At 34.4% G+C, this 21488-nt stretch overlaps 1 protein-coding gene across 10 annotated transcripts in view; it reads right to left on the bottom strand.

Moving 5' to 3' along the window:
* Positions 1 to 21488, bottom strand: part of DIAPH2 (diaphanous related formin 2) — a 186690-nt gene that overhangs the window by 41197 nt on the left and 124005 nt on the right. For all 10 annotated transcript variants that reach the window (XM_050713503.1, XM_050713510.1, XM_050713507.1 and 7 more), the window contains 2 exons: positions 11220 to 11355; positions 1766 to 1861 (listed from right to left, as the gene is read on the bottom strand). In XM_050713503.1, coding sequence (XP_050569460.1) covers positions 1766 to 1861; positions 11220 to 11355 — 232 coding nt within the window. The remainder of the gene's footprint in view (positions 1 to 1765; positions 1862 to 11219; positions 11356 to 21488) is intronic.

Here is a 21488-nt window from a genome sequence, read left to right on the forward strand (position 1 = left end):
CCTGAGCTACATATATTACAAACTTAACAGTTCAGCTACATTACATTGAGGCCATAATGTGCAATCATTAAAGTAAGCACCTGTGCCACAGTTTCAGACCTGTAATGGAGATAGTGACATAAAGCTGCATGAAAGATTTTGATTGACCAGGACACAGCATACTCCCTGAAATCCAAACTTTCCAGGAGCACAAACTACAAAACGTAGTCTGAAAAAGTCCACTGTCCAACCTGTATTCATTTAAGCCCAACATATTATGAATGAATGGCCAAAGACACTTTGGAGAAATATAAAAAAAATCATAGCACAGAACCAGAAATAGTATGCTATGAGGCAAAATATCCTCCTAAAATTATCTTCTTAGCAATAAATTATTACTTAACACAAGGACACTTGTGTGCATTGCTTAGCACATTACATTGTATAAGTTATTAAATGCTTTAGGTGAATTACATAAACTCAGATGTAACGAGTTAACAATTAAAAAGCACCTTTTTGGAGCACATGTTTAGAATGTGTATCACTTTTTGTTTATTCAGATAAAAAACTTGTTTTAGAAAAAAGAATTAAAATGGCAACTAACAATTCAGAATTGTACAAAGCAATATAAACACACACACGAAGTCTAAAGTTCATAGCACACCTCTCTAATTTACCAAAGATTCATAAGTACTTTACCAAAAATATATATATTTTTGAAACCTCACACCTTTTTTTCCAAATATTACATAACCTCACTGTGTCAATGTGTCAAGAATCTCTTAGTACCAAGATCTGAGAATCAATTTGAAAGAAACTAATCAGTTTTCAATACTTTCTCCAGTGAAAGGTAATAACCACAATAACATAGGAGAAAACAATATGAAAATTATTCAAATGTATGCAATTCCCTATTTTTTTGTCTTTATGTTCATACACTTATTAATTGTGAGGTGTTTTCAGACCCTTTTCATTCCCTTCATACTTAAGGGTGTCACCCATGTAAAAACCTGCGGAATCTAGTCTAAGTAGGTTTTAAGTTAAAGCCTGCTTTAGTACCTTTTATTTTTTTGAGTGTTTCTTTTTTAAAATGTAAAATATATTTTAAATAAAAAACTGGAAAATAAAGCATACCACGAGCTTTAATGAAAGGTAAATATATAGTAAATGCTATTTACAAACTGTATGCAACAGGCATATTTGTAAGGGGAGGAGAATGGAAAAGAGAAAACACTGCAACTGCTTAGCTCTTTCTCAAATTTCCTCAAGACCTAACTTGCAGGAAGCACTAGTTGTTCAGACTACACCTGTAGAATACTATTGTCTTCTTCAAAAAAGTAGATGATTTTTATTGTAAATCGACTTTCACAGCTACACACAGTACATCTTCCAACCAAACAAGAACATATTTAAGACTTGTGCTTAAAAATGATGACCAGCTATATTCTTACACCAAACTCTTACTGGTGTAAGAAGTTAGTATTTTTCATCACACCGCCTACAATAAATTAATTATACTTATGGTTCTAAAGATTAAGACAGACTTGCTTTGTGCGGTCATGTTTTTAAATTACACTTGAAACATAAGAAGCACCCTTGTTATATTTCAGAGCCTCAAGTTACCTGAAGGTAGAGCTATATTTAAAAATCCATGACCAAAAAGAATGAATTCCTACCAAATTTTCACAGTAGTTCAGTGGTTTCCAGAGAAAATTGTTTTTAAGTCTTGGCAAAATAACTTTTCTCCATTCAGTTCATAATTAAAAGTTTTAAGAAATCATCGTACCGTGTCCCCTTGGTGTTCGTTTCCTGCGATCTCTGAATGCTGCTCCTGACTGCAAGGCCTCAAGCAGGCTATCCATCACTCCTGTCTCATCACCCTCTGAAAACAGGAGAAAGATATTATTAATCCCAGTGCAATTGAAATCAGAATGTTAAAAAAAAAAAAAAAAAAAAGAATAGTGTCAAGCTTACATAATACTTCCAAGCAACAGACATATGTCTTAATGTAATGGATGCTGTCAGCACTTCAGGTATCCCTGCCTAGTTTTTATATGATGCTCTATTAAGTAAAATTTATGCCAATCCTACTGTTCTTTCAGTTTAGACGTGATCTTGTGCATTATTGATGACATATTCAGCATGCAGACAGATGTTGTTGAATGACTGCAGTTTCACTGCTAAAATTCCTTTAAGAACATCCTGAAGTAGAAACAGGCCACTTTTTTTTTTTTTTTTTTGATTTAATCAAAGCACACAGAAAATCTGATGAAACCGAATACCCCAAATATTGTAGTACTGCATATATATTTGTCATACTACACTGCTACACATGTAAAAGAATACCATGGATGATCTTAAGGCAAGGTAAAGAAAAGAAAGAGGAAAAAAAAAGAAGTGAAAGTAAGAGGTGCAACACGTCTTAAAAGCTGAATTCTATTTCTGCTAAATCTTCCTCTTGGTTTTCTATTTGGTTCCCCCCTTCCCACTCCCGATTGAAGCAAACTTGCTGCTTTTAAATTGCTAGATTTTACGGTGCAGTATGAAAAAACAAGTAGAAGGTTTATTTTTTACATATTTAAGTTGTTAACTTGCTTTGCATTTCAGACTGTTAATAAAAGTTGATCGCAGCACACCACAAGAAAGAGAGGTCAAAACTGCAATGTTACAAAACTGTTGATGAATACCTCTTTTCCTGCTCACATCTGTGTTATAATCCAAAGCTAAAATATAGACTAGACTCAGCAGGTAGGAGGTGAACATTTTATTCATCTCTCTCAGACTTCAGGCTAATACAAATTACTCCACCAAAGAGTGGGAAGATAATTACTTTATGCAAAAGATTTACATTACTGGAAAACACTTGTGACTTGCACAAAATGTAGGAGTTTAAATGTACATTCAAGGCTCTCAAATGCTAAAGTTTAAAAGCAGCTTATTAAGGCAAAAGGTATTCTGCCCTGGTTCTCTATTACATTTAGATTTATTAGACTAAATCCAGACCTGATATAAGAGCATGCAAATCCTAAATCAATACCTGGTTCTAATTTCTACATAATGATTATCAGTATAATTACTTGGTAAATTTAAATTATATATCAATGTAATTTCAACTATTACGTATAATATGCCACATGTATAAAGTTATCTTCAACACCAGACGCAAGGGAGCAGAACAACAGTAGCAACCAGAAGACTGAAATACAAGTCTTCCAGTACAGAAAATCTTTTTAATTCTCTTTGTGTACCTTACCATACACATGCTTATTCAATGCTTTATTGTTGGTTTTGCATTAAATTCATTTTCTAACTCAAAGATCTGTAAATACATTTTAACCAAACTACTATACTGCATGTTGATCTGAAACATCTAATGAATAATAAATATGACTGCAATACACATAGAGTTAGTTAGCATGTTAGAATATTTTATATGCAGAAAAATCACAATCATTTGACCTTCATAAAAAAATTGGCAGAATGTATGCAAAAAACCTTCAATACTCCATAGATGTTTACACAGCTTTCCACATTTTCTGCTGAGTGTGCTATTCTACCTGCTAATTACTGCAACTGCTAAAGAACACCCTATTTTGGGGTATCAAAATATACAATACAAAGAGACATGAATTACAGAAGCTGTAGAACACAGTGATGAGATTTTTAACTCCTCAAAGTAAAATTTATGCTGGGTATGCTCTCATCATTGCATCTTAATCAAAGTTGTCAGTTGATTAAGTGGAAACTGGACAAAATTGCATTTTTAGTCAGCCTTCATTAAAATTCATAAATAATAATATTCAATAGAAGTTTCAGACTTCACCCACAGTTTTTGCTGAGGTACTTCACATATTACAAGCTACCTCCTTGATTTATTATTTTTTATTTATTTATTTTAATACAACCTGCAACAGTTTGCAGACACAAATCAGCTAAGGCAAAAAACAAACAAACAAACAAACAAAAAAACAACAGAAGTTTCTAAATCGAGTTAACTTATTTCTAACCAAAATTGTCCATGAAAATACGATGTGGATGCCCATCCTTGGAAGTGTTCGAGGCCAGGGTGGATGGAGCTCTGGGCAACCTGATCTAGTGGAAGGTGTCCCTAACCACAGCAAGGGGTTGGAACTGGATGGTCTTTAAGTCCCCTTCCAACCCAAAGCGGGTTAGCTACTACAATTTTAAAAAGAAATATAATAACTGAGATAGCACTTTTGACTGGTGATGGTAAAACAAAACAACAAAATAGCTTAGGTCTTTACTTTAGTCACTCTGGAGGACAGATTACAGAAACTGCTTCAAATCAGAACAGATGTCAGACCATCCATGCAAAACATGGTACACCTCCTGCCTGTTTGGCTTCTTCTAAGCAGTAGCTGTGAATCTGAATTGGCTCCCAAGAGCCCCTGGGAACACGTTCTCATTTCTAGAGTGCTCTGCTGTCTTCCCTTTGATTTGTTCACGCTGACTAGGAGAAGATTATGAAGAGAATGCCCATGTATTTTATTGGTGCACCTCCATTTTCCAGTAAAGACAATGTATTTGCAAAACAGGTTGTACTCTTTTGGTTTCACATGTACTAATTGTAAACTAATTTAAATTAACACAAACTTAAGTAATTGCATGGCCATTTGGACAGAAGCTTTCTGGAACTTTGCAGGAAATTTTTCACAAATCTAGGCCCTTACTGAAAGAGTCTTATCAAATACCGCTTTAGGTAACACATGATTTCTACCTGCCTGCCTCTCCAGATGGTTTCAAATTCATACTTCTAATCACATCTTGCATTATATTATCTTGCTTTGAATTTTAGCACTTCTGATGAGTTACATTTCAACAGCAGAACCACCAAAATGGTTCACTGCTCTTTCATGAGTCAAACCCATGGCCTGTATAAACTTTGAAAAAAAAAGACTGCGTATTCATAATTAGTATTAGGATTCTAAATTGCAATATATTCACTAAAAAAGGTCAATTTTCAGTGTCTTTTGGCAAGTATGTATTTATGTTTTCATACATTTGTATTTTATTCATCTGCTAAATTCATTGTGCAAGCATAATAAATATCTTCAGGAAGCAGTCTTCCTTAGCATTTTGCATTAGAATACAATCTCGTGACTGTTATTTACTTTTTAATTAAATGGAGAGCAAGTTTGGACAGTATGACTGATAAATGAACCTATACCTCATGTCAGTTTACAAAAGAAGGCAAATCCTCGCTTACATACCAATTAAGCATATTGTTTATGATAACCTGATCTCAGGCTCATATCAAGTTAACAGAATGAGAAAAATGTGCTTTGTTACACTGGCATGCTACTAAAAACCAATTTTGAAAAGCGCACACTTATTTTCAGAAAATGTCACAATGGTCAAGGTCTACTTCAACAGGAATGTATTTAAGTGAAATGTGTAAACATTACCCCTGGGAATCATTTGCCCCTTGCAAGGATGATTTACACACACACATGCACACACACACGTGCGCGCAGACATTGCCTCTGTGTGGGAAGGAAATGATTGCGTGGCTCCAAAAAGGAGAGAGAAAAATACCATAACAATTGAAGATATCCATAACTAAGTTCCACTATTGTTTCAAAGGTTACATTTCTGTTACAGTATTAAGCAACTTGTAATTGATGTCATCAGCTGACACAGCACTTTTAGCATTAGAAAATCACTTAAAAATTGCTGATAGTTAACAACTCAAATATTTTATCTAAAAAAAGAAGAAAAAACAAAAAATATAAAAAACTCGCAAACATTATGCAACTTTCTGCTTCCAACAAAAATGTATACTCTGCATACTAATCCAGAAGCAGTCTTTGTTTCTACCGCACATTTAAAAAATTAAATGTAATATTGTTACTTTAAAAAAAAACAAAAAACCAAAAAACTTCTCCCAGTGGATTAGAGAACTCACTACAGATCAGGAATTTCAAGTTCAAAGTTTGACTGTACAACTAACAAACAGCCATGAAATCAATGCCATAAAGTTCAAATTACTTTAATTTGGCATCTATACCTGAGAAAAAGAAATCCACTTTTATCACTAAACTAAGCATCATTTGGTGTCTTACTGAACTTAACCTTTTAAGTATACATTTATATATTTTGGCAAATGAACGTAACTTAATTCATGAAGTTAACGTTATCTATACAACTGTTAAACAATTTTGGGAAGAATGTTTTAACACTAATCATACAGTAAAAACAGGCTCATTAACATGGTATTCTTTCCCACATAATCAGGGAAATTACTTTTGTTAAGACAGCATCTTAACAATCCTATTACAAACGAGATACTACAACCACAGAGAAAACAACCATTCCACTAGACAAAATTTAAGACACCAACCTTGTCCCCAGTTTAAATGGGGACACAGTTCCATTTCACAACCATTCAACGAGCAATTCTGCTATCCTGATTACTGGACAAACCCTGCACTATAGAAAAAGCTATTTGATCAACTAATTATTGCAGAAATGCTTTTTTTCAACATTGGCAGTTCTACAAAATAGATGAATATAAATTTAAATAGCAATTATATTGGATAAAGAATATAAAGTATTTTCAAAAGTAACAACAACACATGCTTTTCGAAATAAGAATATTTTTCCTACCAAGGAAAAAGAAAGTTGATTTTGCATAGACAACTATATTAAAAGTTAACACTTGTTACTGTCCAGTAAATACTCCTGAAGAAGCGTTATTTTAAGTGAAAGAATCCAATAGCACTGTCTTTCTTCACCTGTAATTATCCCAATTAGATTTCAGTCTAATGATTTTTTTCCCATGACAATTTACCCCATGAAATCTTTTCATTTCACCTACCATATTCATAAACAAACAGAAGTTTTCCATTACTTTTTTTTTTTAATTTGAGATTATATTTTCATTTCTAATTTCTTTTTGTCTACCAGTCCATGCTTACATCTATTTGCATCTCTTGATCTGGTTTTGATCTATATTAACAGCAACATTTATAGTAGTTTTGATTCTCCCCCCATTTTCCATGTGGCTTCAAAAAAATGCATAAACACGGCTTAAAATTTTTGAGCAACTCATGTAATTGGAGAAGAAAATATCAAGCCTTGTTGTACTTTTACTGATATTTCTGAACATAATGTAAATCTCCATTTATTTTTTTCCTTTCTTCTGTGAAGATTACATTTCAGGAAGAATGCAGCATATTCAAATAGACCATTAACATCAATATGAAACATAAAGAGTTCCCAAATGAATTCTAACACTGATCTCATTGACATCCAGCACCATAAATTAATAATTAACAGAACGTAAATATGCCTCATGTTTTACCATTCCAGGTACCTCATGCAATCACTAGCTGACACAAACTCAAAGGATTAAGGCTAAGATACTCACAACAAAATATGCATCTCATAATAAACTTAGTATGCATTTCTGTTTTGTTAAAGTACATAGAAAGAACACAGCGATTAAGAAAGCATACAGTCAGTAAAAAAACAAGAATGACCTTCTTGAATTGCACCCTGCAATTGCCAATGCAAGTGTAAAGTTTTCAAGGAAACAACTGAATTATTGCTGATACTAGTACATACCAATTTGAATAAATGGCATATGAATTCTTATAAAAGAGTACTTAAAAAGGGAAAGTAGGAATATCCATCAACCACTAGCACAGAACTTAATTTCCACTATCTTCACCTGCATTAGGGGACAATGTTAATGTGTCTTCAAAACAATTTATTCAATACGAATTGGGACTGAGCAAGTTCATTCTATCTTTTATCCCAATACCGTCAGTTAAAAGGTGATTTTAATCACCATGGTGATCAGACATAATGAAGAGGAAAACTGTTTCTGATTAAATAACATTTGCATCAGAATTGCTGTTATATGTTTTTCAGCTCCTAGAAAGCTGACTTCAGTTCTTTTTTCCTCTCTTGTTCACTTGGAAGCAACATTGCAGGAATTTTGCAGATGTTAAGTCAGGTGGAAGTCATGAAAACACTGTATAAACATATAGCCCAGTCTACTACAGCCCTCACAAAAATATAGAACACTGCTGAAAAATAATGTTCTCTTTTCATAGAGCTGGCAAGTCCTAGAGAAAAGACTAATTTCCAACTAGCCAACTAATAATTTTGATAATAGATTCTTCAAATCACAATTTTTCATCACTACTTAAGCATCCACTTTTAGTTGCATGTCAATGTCTTCCTCAAAAATGCTTGAGTGTGTCATATAGGGAAGAATGAAATATTCTGAAAATATTTCTCTGGAATTTTGATGTGTGTCATAAGCTGAGCACTACCTAATATCTTGTCCATCATGCTGCCCTTATAGCAAAAACTCACAAAAGCTACCTTTGACTCAAGCCCCTACACCATCTTTTCTGTTAAAAACAACCCAATTGTATGGGGATTTGAATGTCAAATAATACAAAAATCCACTGACTTCAACTAAAGAAGAAACTCAATGGAAATTACTTCAAAATAAATTGTGGGCTGAAAAGATCTTATTGTCGTTTAATGTTTTCTTTTTGATTAACAGAGAACCCACTAACCTTTCTATACCTATTACAGTGCCTATTTATAAAAAATAATAGGCATAAATATAACAAAGTTTTTCTGAAGCAAAAAGAAGAGTATATGTTGAGTAAGTTCCTAACTTTTTTTTTTTTTTAATTTATTTTGGAAGGTATATGTTTATTTTGTCAACTATCAGTCCATCTTGGTTTTGTATGAAACGCCTATATTTGGAAATGTGTATGTCTTTTGAGACTTAGAATCACTTGACTTTTTTTGTTGTCTATTGTAAATCACTTCGAAGCTTATATTGAGTTGAGAGATTTTCTATGTTATATTTCTCTTTACACATTTTTGAATGCTTAGTAGGATTTATGTAGGTACTGCGTCAACTGGCTGATATGGCATCTCAGTTAGACTAGGCACTCCACAAACCAGAAAATACCAGCGAATTGAGTAACCTGGTCTTTATAATATTGGCAATTCTGAAGTTTTTTTATGGCTGGGAATTAAAGTTCTTGGACAGTTCTTGATTCTGGCCACACTGCAGTCTTCTGCTCTCTCGCACCAAGAAACAGAAAAGCAACTAATTGTGACCTGGATGTTCCAGTGACTTATGCATCTGCGTAAGAGTTTTCTTGCTCTTACTTGGTTATAGAACTACCCTTAAAAGGCTTGAAAATATAGGAACCCTATTACTATTGCTCTGACCTGAGAGGCTGTAGCAATGTTTTTTGTTTGTTTTTGTTTTCTTTTTAATTAAAGATACAGCTGAAGAAATAACTAACGCATAGTTAGGTTAAAACACCCTTCAGCTGAAATTACCTTGTCAAAATGACAGCTTGAAAGGACATCTGTGTCCTTCCTCTAAGTCTTCTGCTTCACGTTTGCTTAGACAAATTTGTGACCTATTTATATAAGTAGCAATGAGCGGACAGAAGTAAGCATATTAACAAAAAAAAAATATATAATTAGTTTAAAAACCTGAACACCAGTGTCCTGGAACCTAGTGGGGAGAGAGCTATCACCCCACTCCACCCTTCCTACCATGGCAATAGAGCTCTAATATGCAGTGCATTCAAAGTGCACTGATATCAAATCTATTCAAAAATTCAGAATGCAAATAAAGCTTTTATTTCCCCCCAGTTCTTCTTAACACAGTCAGGAAATACAATAGAGAACCTAATTTATCATTTGTTAGTAGCACATATAAAGTCAACACAGTAAAAAAATATCACTAATAAATAAAATTTATCCTCTGCATCCATTTTTAGTTTTGAAGATTGATGTGGTTCCTCACTTTCACCAAAATAAAAATATGAAATTTCTAACCACAAAAAAGCACAAAACTGTGACACTTGGTATACATATGTCAATAAAGATAAAATAGTATAACCTCCTGAAATCATTGCAAATATGAGTCAGTCTGACAAAGTAATCTGCAAGTAGACTGTATATATTTAAGATATACTATTATTACTGTAACTGTATACCTGACGTAAGAATTTCAGTTAAAAACAAATATAAATGAATTAATGGTTCAATGCAAATATCTAATTGGTATTAAAAAACACATATAGGCCCCAAAAGAGGTTTCTGGAACACAAGTCCTATGAGGAGTGGCTGAGGGAACTGGGGTGCTAGGAATGCCCCTGTGATTCTTAGAGTGAAAATATACTGGTGACGGCAAATCTTAGGGTTGTAATTGCTCTCTGAAGAGCACAGGGATGAAGTAAGGAACTTGAGGAACAAAGCGTTCTCAGTACTGCATCTACAAGATCCATGTTTTTACTACGGCTGTACCAGAGGTACAGATCACCTTAAACCCAAGTCCATTTAAACCACAGAGTGAAGATGAAGCCTACCAAAAACAGAGACTGTAGAGGATCATGGTAGCCAAACAGGAAGGGGAGGTTGGTGACCTGACACTCCTTAAGAGCTAGCTGTCAACACACAAGTCACAGATTTTCACTGGTCACAGGAATTTACTGTTTTGCAAGAAATGCCGGCATTCTAAACACGTTTGACACCATACAATAGCATAAGCATTACATGCCAGTGTTTCTGCACTACTGCATTATCAGTGATTAAAATGCTGACCAGAATCTTGTCCTTCCACGACTTAGATTGCTTTCACCTCCACAGCCATCCTCGAAGATATTGCAGTGGACTTTTTTTGCCTGGCCTAGTGTTTGTCCAGTGTTTCTCACAGCTGACAAGCTTAACACTGCTTTTTATAATGCTGAAATATCATTCTATACTTAGGCCCTGAGCTCAACCAGAATTTCCAACCATAATAGGATTGTTGGGAGAACATACATTATAACATGGAGCCTCCAAGCCCAAAAAGGAAGACATTAATTGCCACAGTATCTTGATTATAAAGATGTTCACAGAATGAAATTAACAACAAAGCAAGTAAGATACTACTTCTTGGAAGTAAATCCTTATGAAAAAATCAATTAACTGCAACAAAGGGAAACAAGGCAATAATTCACAGCAAAATGGCTTGAAATGAACATTGTACATAGTAAATGACAAATACAGAATTATAAAATCAGATAGGCCAAAACAAAAGAGTTTTCACTGAAAAAGCTAACCTTTTTTTTTTCGGCTTGCAAAACAGACAGCAAGTATCTTTCATATTGACCTGGAACAGTCTTCAGCTCGTTATTCCCCCCTCGCCCCCTTAACAAATTTCTCTACTAAAAATGATGCCTTACCTTTGTTCATATCAATCAACTGCTGTTTCTTCTTCTGTCTCTCCAATTTCTCTCGTTCAGCCTTTTCTTTTGCCAGTTTGGCTCTTTTCATTTTTTCTTCCATTTCTCTTCTTTTGTTGTTTTCTTTTACAGCCTCCTGCATTAGATAAAATGAACATGGGAGTCTACATACTGAGGACTAGGAAAAATAACAAAAACTAACCTTGTTTGCGCAGATATGCATTTCCGTCTCACATGTGAAAAAAATAAAAAGCAACTGATACATTTTAAGCATTGTCAGAAATTTTAAAGTGAAGATAATTTACCATACTATTTATACACATTATTAGATAATAAGAAGAATGAAAATTGAAATCACTTGGCGTTTATGGTGGTCAAAAAATTCCAGATTATTCAGCAGCAACATGTATGTTTGTTTGTTTGGATTTGCTTTTAAGACCAAGTCTAGCTTAAACCAGTGGCTTACTTTTAAAAGGAATAAGTGTAGATGAAAGCAAGTTTCTGTCATTATGCAGTTCAACTATGAGTAACTAAAATTAATTTACCAACATTTAAGCTACAATTCCTCAAATATTTTGAAATATACCGAAATATCCAAAGCAGTCTGCATTGCTTAAATACACAAAACACATCAAAATTAATGGAAAATAGTTGAATTTATGGATTAAGACAGCAAATCTAAAGTTTCCGTGGCGACAGGTTACACAGAGTGCCATGCTAAAAGCTATAAATGTAGAACACTCCTGGATAAAAACTTTCCACAATCCTTCCTACATTTAATCTAGAATATATCCTCCTTTTCCAAATGAGGTTAGTCTTGATTTCCTACTGTGTTGGGTTTACCTGGGCTGGCTGCCAGACACCTACCAAGCCACTCTTTCACTCTCCCTCCTCAACAGGGCAGGCAGAAAAAATAAGATGAAAAGCTCATGGGTTGAGACAAAGACTGGAACTGGCTGTTTCTGGCATGGGGCAGGTCCAGTCTCTCCTCACAGAGCCTCCTCCAACGTGACCCCTCTCCACTACCAAAACCTGGACACACAAACCCAATACACTTATTACTTCTTTGCTCAAAACCAGTCATAATTCCTATTGCACTCCTTGCTCTCTTAAAAAAATAAATACTTGAGTTCCTTTAAGCTTTTACATAAGACCTTAAATACATCCTTAGTTTCACCCTTCCTAAGATTCATTTATCACGAGGAAATTCACTGAAATCCATCATGATTTAATTTCACCTAACGTTATAGACAGACATGATAAATGTTAAGGGTAATTTTCTTATTTATATTCACAACTAGACATGTATTGCTTCCTTTCCTCTCCAACTCACAGTACCCTAATATACTCTACCTACAAGTAGTGTAGGTCTGGGCTCCAGGTGATTTTGGACATTATGTCCAACAAAATAGGTACAGTAAAGGAGCAACTGGATCTAAATCTAAATGCAGGACTCCTGAATACCTCCAATTATGGAATACTCATGCATCCCAAGGGCAACATTTTTCAGTGCAACCATTTCAAGAGTTCATCGAGGTACAATACTACATATAGCACCTTATTTAATAAGGGATACTGCTTTGCAGCGATGCTGGATACCACAGTTATGAGTGATGTTACCTGTAGATGCATATGAAAACTCAACTAAGAACTGTATTTGCTGTACAATCGCATAACCTACCACACTGTAAAGCACCTTTTGCTTTAGAAGAAAAAAGAAAATCGCTATTTTATCCTCTTTGGTTTTGGACAGTTCTGTCTCTGCACATTCAATCACACTTGATAGAGATTTCATTTTACTGTAACTTCACAAGCTGGAATGAAAGTAAATGCCCACAGTCTTATGAAAGAAAGTAGCTAAGTAGCCTGTGTACTAGTAGCACCTAACAGAATTAGAAGTAGCCCACTAGCTATTAAGTTATTATGATTAAGTCATAGATTCTGCCATATTTTCTAACAGGAAGACTACTATAGACTGAACTAAACAAGCCATAAATTTATCGTATCTGCAAAATTAATTTGTGCCGGCCTCTAAACTTCCTAACTGAAAGGACATTATATGTAAATACACAGTTCATAAATACAAAATATATACAGTTAATAAAATACGCTACCTACTCATGGCAATTTGAACAAAAAACATTCAAAACAGAGACAGAAATCCAAACAGGGCATCACACTAACAAGTCTCTGGGGCTCTTGGTTCCCAGACTGGCAGTTTTGGAACTAACAGAGTGCAACGGAACACTGCACCCGTACAGCTTCAGAAGGCTTTTCATAGCAACAGTGGAGTTACTCTAGAAAAAAAAAATCCCAAGTCTTATTCGCCCTTGGCTTCACTGTAGTAGTCCAGCAATTCTTTAGTAACGGTCTAGTATTCTGATTAGTATTTAGCAGATCCTTTCCTGCTATCCCTTATCCTCTTGAACCCACTCACCCACCCAATTTTATGCCACATTCCTTAAAATTGACCATCTCTTCTTTTCCTTTACATACCACTTCAAAACGAAGACTGAAAACAGAAAACGATTTGCTATTTGACACATCAACATTGTTTAGTGAAAGTTATCCTTTTCCTTTAAAAAAGTATCCCAGAACCAAACCACACAGAAAGTACTTGTTTATCATTACTCTCCACCAGCCAGTTCCACATTTGGTATGTCATTTACTACTGTAGACAGTCAGACAATAGCCTGAAATATATCATTCACAAGAATATATTACCAGATGTTTTTCAAGCTATGTGCCGAAAGCAAAATAATCATATGTTCATCTGTATTTTATAAACATACTTTATATTTGAATTAATATTGACCATTCTTTTTCAAAGCTAGTTGAAGATGACTCTAAATAAAGGTAAAGAGAACTTTGACTCAGATGAACGGTGTTGTCTACAGAATTTGCTCTACCTCGATTATAACACAAATCCTTTAAGTTTCCCTCTACATAATTATTTGTCACCCTCATGTGGCTTTGATTACTTCCTTATTTACTCTTTCCTCACTTTCCAGACCTCCAGACTGTGAACTAGCCCAGTGATTTCTAACATAAAGGTACAACAAGCCTGCACATGACTTACCATGGTGTGTAACTCATGTCTTACCATTCTAAAGTCTAGAGATGTCACACAATTAAAATTGGGCATTCAGTTTTTTGGAGTGATTCATACAGCAGCAAAAGTGTATGGGCCATATACGTGCATAAATTTCGAGGCTAGTGGATTCAAACAGCTGTAACAGATTGCTTTTACAAAAACTTATGTACACAGTAACATTAGCAGGAACATGACCTATGCTGATACTATAAAATAAAAAGTAAAGCAGAAAAAATAAGAATTATAAACTCCCTTCAATGCTACCATTCTTTGAGAAAAACTAAAGTGGTTGAGTTCTAAAAAGACATCTATTAGGTTACATTCATACACTTTTACACACGCTGCCTATGAGATGTAATATAACCAACTTATCATCATTCATTCTGCAAAGTAACAGAAGAGAGTACTTGATTTTTATGCACAAAAATGCCACTTTAAATTGAATTTCTACACCACTTTAATAGCATAATGTGAGGCGTCCACAGAAATTCATTCTCTATCCCTTAAAAATAATACTTGCAAATCCCTCAGACCTTCCCTAAATTTGCCTTGCACCAGCAAAATATGTGATTCAACATTACAAGAAATAAAGAATTGCATCATAAATCAATAGGAACAGTGAACTCAAATTAACTGGAAATTCATATACAGAAAGAGTTAAGATGCAGCAGATTGCTCAGTGTGTTCATAAGTTCTTTCATAAGTATTCCATGGAGGATAATATTCAAGTTATCCTTATGACAATAATGCAAAAGAGACGCAGCAACCTAGAATTAAAGAAGAACAGAAATACTGAATTTCCTGATGGGTGGCTACAAAACAGTAAGCAGAAAAGATTATTTAGGATACTGCCCTGTGATTCATGAATCCCAGCCATTATATCTAACATAAAATATCTTTGGGATGCTGTCACTGCAGGTCAAGCTCACCCAGGACCAAGGCCAGCATTAGCAGGAGCACCGGCATTTACTCAAAGGCACAGCCATTCAGCACTGGGGTCCCAACACAATGCCAGAGCTGGGGCTGGGGACAAGGACCAAACCAAGGCATGTACACAACCCCAAGCAGAGCCATCCGCCATCAGGCTTACTACACCTTATGCAGCACATAAATTAACATGCATAAATATACGCACCACCTTGTGTTGCTCATTATGTACAGTCCACTTGCTTCCAGCTGCTACTTATCATTATGGCTCTCAGGTGCGTCTACATCCAGTATCTGCCTGTCTTGCTGGCACCAGACAGTTCTTTATCAAAGAAATCAGGATTTCTGGACAAGGGAAGGGGTCATCTACACTAGTTCATCATTACATCTTCTCACACCCTACAGATGCCATTACAGGGTAAGACTTCTGCAGGTGTAGCTGCTGTTGTATATGCAAGGTGGGGAGAAGGGTTTTGCACCAGCTAATCAGCAATATTACATTTTAATATACTTAGAACTGTATAGCTGTGTAAGGTAGAAGAATCCTTCACTATTTACTGAATCAAGTTTAAGGGTAACAATTAAAAACAATAAGTAAGCATGTTCCAGAAACATGCTTTCCAATAATTACAAAACAATCGTCAAGCAGACAGATTTGGAACTGTTTTATTAACTTACTTAATTCAATATTTTAGTACCAGAGTAAACACACATGCCTAATTCAGGTTATTACTGAAAGAGGCAGAGCTGAAATGCATACTTACATACTAACAAATGTGTATTATTGACATTACAGAAATGAAAAAAATATCTGTGAACAATCTGAGCAGAGGAACCGAGGACCACATCAGACAAATTGTTGTTTAGGTCAAAAACAGATCTTTTTGGGTCAAGAAAGAGATGGATAAATAGGTCAGCATGCGAAGCTTTGCACCATTATGCAAGTGAAACCTTACATTTTAACAACAACAAAAAAAAAACACACCTTATTTCAAGGTGATTTTGTAAAATCTATTCCTAAACTTTCTACACATGCCTAAAATCAAGCAGAAAGTGATGGTTTTGTTCTTCCATAGATCAGGATCTTAAATGTGATGCGTTGAAAGGACTCAAAGTTTTTGCCTAGAAATTCTCAAATTCTCAAATTTTAACAGAGATTGCAAGGATTACTACTCTGTGCAATGTATATTGATTTAAGTATCTAAACACCAAACCCATCAAAAGAACAATAAAATAAAACAGCATGGATTTGAAAGCTTTTACATGCTTCCTTCAAGAGAAGACAGAGACTATTAAGCAAAAGTGTTCCTTCCAGAGAATATATACCAATACACCCTTAGGAAATGAAAAACACAAAAAAAACACCACAACATTGCAAGGATACTCATACTCATCTGCAATTTTTTTTTTTTTTTTTCCCAAGGCTTCTCATACCTTCCACTTCATGCTTCATATTACATTTTGACAGAATAATCCAATTCTATTAGCTTGCTTTGGAATTTCCTAAACATGATAAGCCAATCTAAACTTCAGGAAATAAGCTAATTTACTCCAACATCAGCAAGCTAATTGAAGATGTAGTAACAGTGATCAATCAAACGACAATTAAGACAAATGGGGGGTTCAAATTATCAAATTATCATCTTAATATGATATATGAACAAGCACAATGATGAGCCAGAGAGTAGACGAAGTGCCCTTGCAGAGACTTCAAAAGAGAGATCAGATTACTACTAACCCAAGACCCAAACACAGCTTTTTCTCTAACAAATGTGATAGGTGCAGATGCAAGCATCTGTAGACTGTCGGCATCTTCTGTGGTAGGGTCTCTTTTAGACTTAGAATCTTGCCAAATGGAGTCACTTAGAACAGGTAATAAACCCTATTGTTTACAAGAGTTCTTCAACATCTGGGTTAGATTCACATCTTAAGTACTGTGATTCTCAACATCCTAAACTATGGCTGGTTTTCAGAGTGGAATAAGGATTTAAAATCCTCATTTAAATTTTATAAGCTTCCAAGATAATGCTAAGGAATAATGAGAAGACTCAATTAGACTTACTGCAAACAGTACTGACTGGACAGTCAACTTAAAACTATCGAAAATGCTAAAAAAAAAATTTTTAATCATGTCCCTTTTCAAGATTAGGGAGCATAAATTCCGTTTCTTCTAGACCGTGTTATCCTATATTACGTCTGAAAAAAATTATCCAAAGGCCTCACTACCATAAAATATATCTATTAGTTTTCCCATCCACAAGACCTATGACACTGCCAAAGTAACAAGTTAGACTTGCCAGAAACAAATCCCAATCCCATCTACTTTGCCAGTTATTCCTACACTTGACTGCTTTTTAATGCTTGTAAATGCAGTGTACTGCAATTCAGTTTATTTTTTATTGTAAGTTTTATTATCTTCTAAGAGAAATGTCATCATGTCATCCTTACCCTTTTATGTCAGAAATAGGGCAGCCACCTACCTAGCACCACTAACAACCTGTTAACAAAGTCAGTAAGTTACCACACCTACATGAATCCTTTTGCCTCCAATTCCATTACTTACAAACTTTCCTAGCCTACACCCAATTCCTGATTTATCTTATTAAAAAAATAAAATTGAAGCACTCATTAGCACAAGTTGGACTTAGATGAGAAATGAGAGACCTTAGAAAAGGGTCTTTGGGTGTTTCTTCCTGTGTGGTTGTTTTTTGTTTGTTTGTTTGTTTTTGTTTGTTTTTTAAGGAGGACAGCAAGGGCTTGCTACACGCTGCCTGTTAGTAGGGGTAATGTTTCAGTATTGCCTTCTGGAAAACTTTGCTGCAGGAAGTACTTCTTGGTGATTTTTTTTTTCTTTTAAAGGCAGAAGGGAGAAACTGTATTCCCAGACAAATAACCTGGAAGAAGAGTGAATGAACACATCCTTTCTTTCAAGTCATTCTTGAATTACAAACTCAACTTACTAGTTTAAAACCTGAGAATTCAGCTTGAATTTATGTAGTGCCTTTCATTAAAAATATATATGATTATGTATTGTGTATTGTATATTCATTGATTTATATTATTGTAACCAATGTCCTACTGCATTCAAGGGATGTTTCAAAAACAGCCACAGGAAAAAAAAAGCTCCTGCATCATACAGCTTAAAATTTGCTTTGAAGCATATTATAAGTAAACAAATATTGGAAAGAAGAAAAGGGCTTACAAGGACATGATACTCAAGTTGCTGAATTCACTGTGATGAAAAAGTCTTCATATGAAAGAAACATAACAGATGTTTTGTTTCCTGCTTGATACAGGACACACTTCTTAAAAACCTTGAAAGACCAGGATACTTGTGGCCCAATAAAAAGATCATTTAATATCGTATCATTTTTGGGGGGAGTTCCACTTTCTGGATCTTATTTTACAGGGCTACAGTAAAATATCCCAGCTACTCACAAATCATCAGTGAATCAAAAGGCACTGCTGACACAAAAGTGCAGTTTATTTCAATGGTCTTTTACATGCAACCATCACATACTGCCAACTGATGTTACTTGTCTCTGCATAAATATTTCACTATACTAGAATACAATCCTTTTTTCCTTAAGTACATTTATAATGTAATCAAAAGATTTTCTTACTCAAAAAGCTGCACTTACAAATTTGTTTTCTAGGAGAGAGAGGCAATCACCACTGACAAGTCCACCAAATATCAAAAATATCCCTTCACCAAAGGAAGAAGCTTCTTTGCGTTTCATAACAACTATGCCTATAAATGCCAGATTTTACCTCTAAGTTTTTTTTTACCTCCTCGAATTTTACCATATTTTTATAGACATTATTGCAACATTGCTTTTAGACTTAATATTCATCTTTAAGACTACCTGCATGAAAGGGGAGCCCAGAGGGAAAAAAAATAATGAAAAATTTAAGAGCTATAGAAGGGAAAAAAAAAATACATCTAATGTTATACATTTCATACACCTTTCATAAAGCATACAACCTCATTAAAAGGAAATTTATGTGCATTTTTAAATGCAGGCATGACAGATTTGGTGGATATTTGTAAATACTCTAGTGCCAACAAAAACAAACATCCAGAAAGTGACAGATAAAAATATTTCAGATCATTTGATATAAAGTTTGTGAGACAGCAGGCTAAAGTGAAGAACCAAAACAGAAAAGAACAAACAGGCATCTTGCTTCAGGCAACTGATTAATCATTACTTGATAAGAGCCTGAAAACTATACCAAACCAAGTATATCAGGTTGCAATTGTTCCAAGGTTATGCTGCAAATGAAGGACAAGAGAAATTTGTGTTTTGAAACTGAAAGGAAGGACTAAATCGATATTACCTAAAAAAATATATTTTCAAAAATGTCCCAAATATGAAAGGCATATTCTTATTCTGTGGATATACTATTATATATGTAAAGAGGCAAAAACGAAATCGCTACTTTTGATTCAATTTCCCTGTAACTGTCAGCTCTGACAGAAGAAAATACATAATTCCTCCCCACACACACATGCCCCAGCTTGATTTTGAATCAGGTTTCATTTACAAAGTAAAGTCCTCATGCTCAAGTGCTTTACTTAGTTCTTGTGATGTTCCTTGAATACAACGAGGTTATGAAGATGTATCTAAGCACTAAATCAAAGAAATAAACCTAGGCAGAGGTCACACAGAATTACTTGTTAAAAGCTCACTTCTAAGGTTTAAATATTCTACCTCATCTTAGGGAAAAGAAGAGACTGAACAAGAAGCAGCACAGCCAAGTAAAGACCAAGAAGGGCAGGATTTCCAACAGCAAAAGGTAAAGAAGACTTCTGAGGTAAAGCAATGCAAACTTGATTTAGTCCTCTCACTACACTCTTGGCTCTAAGTTTCTTGCAAAAAGGGTAGAAAAGCCTAGAAATAAAAAGTGAGCAGATATAGCATACATAAATAATATAACTCTGTTTCTTCCATCCACATTTCTAGATTGATTCACTATGCTGCAGCTTGATGAATTGAAATGGCTCAAAAGCCATTGGCTTTGAGCCAATGGCTCAATTTTTGGTTAGGTAAGTCATAGGTGCTCTAAGTTTATTTGGTTATTTGCAAACATATGACAGACAGTTTTGCAAATTTAAATGTGAATTCCTAAGCATGCAGAGCCTTCTTCTCCTAACATCACAAAACAGTGCAAAAAATGATTTACTTTTACACAGCTAGACAGATACTGATAAAGAACTAGCTATGAGATTAATTTGGTATTTGACTGCAAACTCTGTGTGAGGGCAGTCTTAAAGATATTAAAAAAATGAAATAAAGGTTCATAAATAAATCAATTTCTATTCAACAAGCCAACGTCTATTTCTCTAAAAAAAAAAAAAAAAAAAAAAGTCAGCTCTACCACTCCCATCCCTTCTCCAAGTATAACAAAACATTCCAATGGCAGTCAATATGTCTCAAAAAACAAAGAAAGGTCAGCTACTGTACCTGCCTAAACGGCCTCCTTGTAATTTCCTTTTCTGTTGTTGCTTAGGGATAACAGAGTAACAGCTTATTTATATAAATAATTTTATTGGAAAATAATTTGGGAAACTACTGAACCAAAATAAGTATCACTGTACACTGTATAGGTGATATACTTTGATCAGAAAAGTGAAAGATGAGAAAGCAACATTGACTGTTCCAGAACTACTTTTCTGATAAACTCTACAACTTGATATTCAGCTCAACAACCTCTAAATACTTAGAACTTATGGAGGTGCATTTAGTAAGTATTGTTTCTCTCCAACTTACAGAAAAAATAATTAGAAAAGATTATGCATGCATATATTGTTTATTTCAAGAAATCAAAAACTGGCATTATTTTCCATTTAACGTATGCCACTTCTGACAATGATCAGCACAGTCTTGAACATATTTTCAAAAGACCAGACGTTTTTATTTTCTTAACATTGAAATAGCGCAATATAAGCATTACAAGAAAAACGTATCATGCAACAAGCACATATTTTATATATGATATAGATATGTATATATGTGCATACATACATAAACACAGATTTCTCTGTGACCATTAAATGTGCCTTTCAGAACATAATTCTGATTAAAGATGAGCCTAAAATTAAAGACATTGATATATTTCATCTTTTTCAAAAACACTAGCTGAATTTCATTATTATGTAGCGTAACAATCTTATCTGCAGTTGCAAATGAAAGAAGAAAAATGACAAAGAAAAATAACAAAGAGTCAGTAATTTATTTAGTCAGCAT

This window comes from Cygnus atratus, chromosome 13, assembly GCF_013377495.2.
Source record: "Cygnus atratus isolate AKBS03 ecotype Queensland, Australia chromosome 13, CAtr_DNAZoo_HiC_assembly, whole genome shotgun sequence".
Lineage (NCBI taxonomy): Eukaryota > Metazoa > Chordata > Aves > Anseriformes > Anatidae > Cygnus > Cygnus atratus.